General features: G+C 38.1%; 1 protein-coding gene across 1 annotated transcript; it reads left to right on the forward strand.

The window, feature by feature from the left end:
- The first annotated feature begins 4,743 nt into the window (after positions 1 to 4,743).
- LOC131334388 (protein RGF1 INDUCIBLE TRANSCRIPTION FACTOR 1) lies at positions 4,744 to 6,541 on the forward strand. The gene is made up of 5 exons (XM_058369370.1): positions 4,744 to 4,958; positions 5,070 to 5,246; positions 5,416 to 5,490; positions 5,693 to 5,833; positions 5,920 to 6,541. Exons 1-5 carry the CDS (start codon positions 4,956 to 4,958, stop codon positions 6,265 to 6,267), a joined length of 744 nt encoding a protein of 247 aa, XP_058225353.1. The 5' UTR covers positions 4,744 to 4,955; the 3' UTR covers positions 6,268 to 6,541.
- The last annotated feature ends 361 nt before the right edge of the window (positions 6,542 to 6,902 follow it).

Genomic DNA, 6,902 nt, shown 5'->3' on the forward strand with positions numbered 1-6,902 from the left:
CACGTGCAAATCTCAACTATTCCCGGAGAACCACCGTCCACTAACAAAGCCATACTTAAACTCGGAGCAAATACTACTCCATATAGACTAACCCTAAAGGAGCTGATAGTACCTGAAAAATCTCGAACTTGAATTCTTAAGAGTAAGCAAACCACTTAAATTTCATTCTTAACCACTGGCCAATCCCTTGGGCTTAATTGCTTATCACACCTGACACCCACCTAAACACATTTACAGGAAAACCTAGAAGAAAAATAGGTTCAACAATAATGTAGAAAGTATAAAGACAAAATCAACTAAAAGTGTTGTCTAGTTTAAAAACTTTATAGCAAAACTTATTGTGGCTTTTAATATAAGTCGGTGTGGGTTAGAGGACCTTTTAGGCTTTTGGCTCGTGGAGTGGCTGAACCCACTGGGATATATACAGTGGTTAGGTCAGAGCTGACCTACATGCATATATGCTGCTATCTGAGTGCTCGCCTTTTTTGCGTCCGGTCATGCCCCCCCCCCTCCCCCAGTTCCCCCAATCCCACTTTGTCTGGTCTTTACCTGCAAAAAGTAGTAGGAGTACCTCCATTATTTTCTGTCTTTCCCGTAGCTTGAAATTTTCATGTTCGGTTTGAGTTTTGAGTGAGGTTTTTTTGAATAATGAGTGAAGACCGTGTCTAGAAATACAAACAATGCTACGTACCTCTGTGACTGAAAAAGTGCTTTTTCGAAAATATCGCCGACGGGTAGTAAATGTAACAAATGACTAATAAAGACGAGAGCATAGGGCAAAAATTATGAGAAAAACGAAGGGCGGTGCTAAAGAATTACGTGAATTACTGAAATTTGTGTTACTATTATTTTTTCTTTATGAGACGATTCTGCCCAAAGGGCTACAATGAGGACTCACTGTTGTAGAATTAAAAGGAGAAACAGTCACCCAAAGAGAAAAATAGCTAAAGCAGCTACTGAATGGGCTGCGCCTTGTTTCCTAATCGACGCACCATTGAACACCATTCCTGCCAAGCGAGCAAGCTCCCGGGATATCAAGAACCACGACAACCACCTTCCAAGTGGGAACAAGTTTTGAGACGCTCAGAAGAATTGCTTGCTAGCTTGTTGTATGATTCCACGATAACGCTACCATCAAACAAGCCTCTCCCTGGATGCGAGGAGCTCACCTTGCGGCACTGAGGAGATCTAACAGGACCATCCAACGGTTTGCCCATCACTACCATCCTCCTTAAATGCCACATCACAGTTTGCCTTGAACCCCAAAAAGTCAAGAATCATCCAAATAGACACATCTCCTGCTCTTGGTTATCCATACGGTGTCTCCCTAAAGTTTTGCCAGTTATTGGATTTTCATCATATTGCCCTTATACAACTTTTTAATTGCAATTTGTGTCAATTTGCCTTTTTAGAGATTGCGAGTTTTTATATTTCCATCATACAATTTCAACATATTCAACACGAACCATAAAAAAACGAGTATCCATTCCAAAATTTCGCACGGTTTCAAACCTGCAAGATGAGAAGGGGAGTGGTTATGAGGTCCAACCCAACGATGTGTTCATGTAGACAATTCCTAGCATTTCTAGCAATGCAGTAATAGAATTTTGACTTTGTGAGCATTGTACCATTTCCAAATTTGACTTTAACGTGATTTTCTCTACCACACAGTTATACTCCTGCAATCTAGCTGAACTCAAGCAATGAAAATTGAATGAGAGATGTTCATTTGCGTGAAAGTTTTGAAAGACACAATCGCAAGTAGGCTATTTATGTCGGAATTAGGGAATTCATAAGAAACTACTAATCGGAGAATCGAACTCTGATCAACTGTATGGGAGAAAACCCACCGGCCAACCAAACTAACCGGAGACTTAAAAGCTAGTCTTTCACTACTTAATTATATGTGTTATGACAAGTACACACACAAAAAAAAAAGGGTCAAGAACAGTGATGTTAAGTGTGGCAGATGTTTCTCCCTTGTGCTGCTTTTGAAACGCAGGAGCCCCCTTGCACAAAAGAAGAAAAAGGTGCCAAAATGAGCTGGCTTCACGCCCTGTGCTTCCATTTTTACTGTTTTACTGGAAGTGTGAGATCAAATCTACACTTCTTCTCCAGTAGCTACTTCTGACCCTCTTTAAATGGATGAAATGTATAGCTCCTCCCTCCAATCATATGACATTTTCAAGGGTATATTTTGACAGATTTCAATGGGAATTTCAAACAATTACTCGAATGCTCTAGAAATGTCAATTCATCAATCCACTGTTAAGGGCTGTCTCATGAGTGGCCGACTAGATCGATCTAGTTAGTTAAATTTAAGGGATCGGATCCTTCCCAATTCAAGTTTCGGATCGGAGAAAACAGTTCAAATCTCATTCGTATATTAGGAAAATCAATGGTTCGCTGGTTCGGATTTGTTCAAAAATTCTTCGCGTGAAGAATTGAATTCTTCCAGCGAAAAGTTTTTGAGCAAATCTGAACCATTGATTACAGCATCAAGATGGTTCCGGCTTTGACTTTCTCTTCTAGACCAAAACATGGATTGAAGAGGATCCGCTTCCAAAATTTAAACCGTTTTGTTTACCTCAAGCTTCTAAGACGGGGAAACCCACATACAATACACTTTTCTGAATATGTATACACCTTTTATAGATATCAATGCACTAAGTAGATTTATTGCAATTCATATTTATACATAATTAACAAAATTTACGGAGTACTAAATTTCTCCGATTAATCCTTTATTTTTTTTGTCCGTTTAACTCATGTTATACCGGTGAACTCATGATATTGTATAAATTTTAAGGGGGAGTGATTTTGACACTTCCCAAATTGTTAACCGCACCCTCCTCCATCTCGACTAAAAGGAACAAAAAAAAAAAAACCCTACCAGGGCTTCTTCTGTCTTAAAAAAACTAAAGTGGTTTAGTTTAAACGTGCAATAGGTAGCATGTATTACAGGTTTTGGAAGTAAATGCTTTTTTTTAAGGCAATTCGCTAACTTGTTTGTTATTTTAAGAGTAGCGCTACATATTCATATATTAGTTCAAATCCTGTAATGTGGTTTTCATAAATAAAAAAAAAAAACTTTTGTGGTTGAAAATATATACTAATATTTTCTAATTTTGTGTGTTATAGCACGAGTTTGCTCTATAGTATACATAACATCCAATTATTATATATTTCATTCGTGACCACTCGACGCCCTCTTTTATTAATAAACATTACGGACTATAATACATAACAGCCAAGTCATTAATTTTTCTTGATAAATAAATCACACGCATTCACCTCAAAACTTTAAAATCTGACCCAGCCCATCACCATGGGGACTGAATTTTTACTTCTCTTTTTGGGAAAGAGATTTGGACGTACGTGTTCCACAAAGAATTTTTACTTATCTTTTTTCTCAAAAAGAGTTAAACTCCGTACTCCGTTTGAAGACTGTTCACTATCCAAAACCCTAGTTGCCTCTTTTAACGTTTCTCACACCGAGAAGTGAGAAAAGTCACCATCTCTAGTCTTGTCATTTAGCCCTTAGACCCCAGCAAGAGAGAGAGAGAGAGAGTGAGAGAGAGCTAACCACACAAATTGAATTATGTGGTTAGGGTTTTAGGGTTTTGGGGACTTGGCCTCTCTCACGGCCTAGCCAACGGTAGTTGTAATTTCCCATTTTCTAATAGACTTTCGTGCACCTTTTTTCACATAAAAAAAAAACATAGACTTCGTGCACCTTTTTCACATTTTCTAATTGATTTTCATATACTTGTTTGGATAGCGTTTTAAAAAAAAGTTCTCAACTCAAAAAATATTCATTACTCTTATTTTCAATCATTATTCATCCCAATTTTTTTTTCATTATTCTCATTTCTCTTTTTATCTCTTTCCAATCATTACCTCTACTTCCAATCATTACTCTCATTTATCTTTCAACTCATAACCCTATAAAAAATTTCAAATTTTTTTCAAAAACTCATCCATACACGGTATTAATTATGCTTTTTGAATCTTAATGACATTCCATTAAGCTGTTTTTCGTATTTTTCAATGCATAATATTCACCCCTATTGACCTAATTTTTCCCCTATTTTTTGACATTGTGTTTTTATTACTATTATTTTCTATTAATTTTTACTTCTTAGATTAGGTTCAACTTTGATCTATCTTTGACAAAAGATTAGTATTTTTCAAGTCTTTTGATCGTCTTACATGAATTTCTTCAACTTTCGGGAGTATATATTTACACTTTTTATTCCTCTCGTCAAATCATGTTAAAAAATAGTGAAAAATCTATACTAAAAATTTGTCGAAAACTTAGGCCAAATTAGACAATAGAACAATCCAAGAATATACACATTTGTCACATTTGTACGGAATGGGAACACTGTAGGACGCTTCCTTATATTGCACATTGTAGAGTGTTTTAACGAATCTTAACCATTAATTATCGAGATGAACATTCGAATTTGCCCACTACATGGAGCATTTCAAGCACAATTTTCAATAAATTTTCTGTATTTAATATCTATTTCTCTTTCTTCATTACTCTCAAAAAAAAAATTCTTCAAAACCCAAACCCACGTCTCCGGATCCCATTTGTAGTTTTGACCCGAGGCCTTTGTTTTAGGATAGGCAAATGGGAAAACACCGAAATAGTACAATTTGAAACGAGAAAATAGTACTACTACTACACTCCTACACAAAAAAAGCCTGCACAAAATCGCCAGCTGCCCTCCCCCTTCCTTCAAATCCCCTTCTTTAAATGAAGCCCAACCCCTCTCCTCCTCCACTCTTCTCCATTCATTGGTAACAGTAATACCCAACACTAGTCTCCCTGTTCCACCGCCGTTCTACCTTTTCTCTCTCCTCTTTGAAATCTCTGCAGATATGGCCACTCACCCACCCTCCTCACAATAAACCCCCATATCTCACCTCTCTTCTTCCCCAAAAAGATGGTAAGCGCCTGTCTTTATCTCTCTCTCTCTCGTGCCTGAGAAATATAAGAATTGGAATTGATTGGTTTCTTGTGTTTCTTTTTTGGTGTTTTTTTTTTTGGTGTGGGACAGTTGGAATCATCGAATCTGCCTAGGTGGCTGGGGGCCCTTCTGGGGGAGAAATTCTTCAATGCGTGCATAATTCATGAAGATTCGAAGAAGAACGAGAAGAATATCTTTTGTTTGGACTGTTGTGAGGGTATATGCCCTCACTGCTTGTCCCCTCACCGCTCTCACCGGCTCTTACAGGTCTCAACTTAATTTCAAGAATTAAGGGTTACCCGTTAATTAGTTAACTAATCCCCCCCTAATTCCCATTTCAAAATCTCAAAATCCCCTCATCTTCTCTCTCTTCTTTCTCTCTCTGCACGTTCATATCCTTTGCGACTAAATTAGCCTTGTGATGTTTTGGTTCCAGATAAGGAGGTATGTGTATCACGATGTTATCAGGGTGGGTGATGCTGAGAAACTAATGGACTGTTCCTTTGTTCAAGTAAGTGGAATTTAATTTAATTTAATCACTTTCGCCAAAAAGTGGACAAAACTCTTTTTTTGATTTCTTTTTAACTAAGTTTTTAATTATTCACAGAAAGTGCAGAAACCCTGTTTTTGAGTTTTTTAATTCCGTAAGTGGGTCTCACATTCCCTTCTGTTTATAATTCTCAAAATGGGTTTTTATGCTTCTCTCTCTCTAGTCTTACACGACAAACAGCGCAAAAGTGGTGTTTCTTAACCAAAGGCCACAGAGCAGGCCATGTAGAGGCTCCGGCAACGTTTGCACCACCTGCGACAGAGGCTTACAAGACCCCTACGTCTACTGTTCTCTCTCCTGCAAGGTTCTAATCCCACTTTCTCTCTCTAACCCATTTCATATTTCCACTTTTCCTCATCTGGGTCTCTCTCCTTTTTTGTTCTCTTTCAGCTCCAACACATCCTGTCAACCGACCCAACCCGGATTTCGGACTACATCTTCAGTTGCGAGCACCTCACGTTACCTGAACAGGGTCTAGACGACGGTCAAATGACGCCAGAATCAGTCCTCGAACCGGCCGGCTCGCTGCGGACCTCGTCCGGTTCGAGCGGAGCTGGGGGAATCGGTTGCCTGACACTCGGTTGCACTGCCACGACGGAGGTAGTGGTGAGGAAGAAACGCAGCAATGTTTCTGGTTTCCGGCCACCGTTTGCGCCGGTTTGTTCGCCGGTTTCGGAGATTTCGGCCGGTCTGCTGAGCCGGCGGAAGGGTACCCCCCAGCGGTCTCCGCTTTATTGATTAGTGTACGGAAAGTTGATGAGAGAGAATGGGTTTAGAGGGAGACAGGGGAGGGGTAATTGCTAGTAATTCGGTGTATTCTATAGGGTATTTTCGGGATTTGAAAATTGGACCCTCCCATTTTGGTGTAGTACTTCCCACTATTTTCTCTCTTTTATTTTCTCAATTGTGTAATCAGTAATGGGTAGTACTGTAATTTTCTTCTTTATAGAGTGACAGTGACTATATTCCTATATTGAAATATTATTAGCTGAAGCATTTCTTTGCGTGGTTATTTGTGATCCAATTTAGTGTATAATTTGAGGATTTTTTGAACTAGTTGCGTTGGTATAATTGCTGGATGGGACATTGTTGTTAGGAAAATAATTTTTGCACTTATGGTTTTTTATAAGTACATTCCAAAATTTGTTTTTTAGTGGTTGTGTTGTGTTTTTTATTTATGAGTAAAGAAACAAATTTTTTGAGTGCTTTGATAAGACAATGGAGTGTAAGATATTATTTTATATCAGGTATAAAATATAGAGTATAAATTCGGGATTTTACATCAATTATGAAAGTCTACTAGATAATCAAGTTCAACAACTAAATCATCAACACAAGAAATAAATTTATTATAGGGTAGAAATAAAGAAAGA

This window comes from Rhododendron vialii, chromosome 7a (assembly GCF_030253575.1).
Source record: "Rhododendron vialii isolate Sample 1 chromosome 7a, ASM3025357v1".
NCBI lineage: Eukaryota > Viridiplantae > Streptophyta > Magnoliopsida > Ericales > Ericaceae > Rhododendron > Rhododendron vialii.

Excerpts from the sequence above, each read along its gene's own strand:
- LOC131334388 (XM_058369370.1), top strand. Across the intron at positions 5,491-5,692 it reads TGGACTGTTCCTTTGTTCAA|TCTTACACGACAAACAGCGC; the intron begins GTAAGTGGAATT and ends CTCTCTCTCTAG. Across the intron at positions 5,834-5,919 it reads ACTGTTCTCTCTCCTGCAAG|CTCCAACACATCCTGTCAAC; the intron begins GTTCTAATCCCA and ends GTTCTCTTTCAG.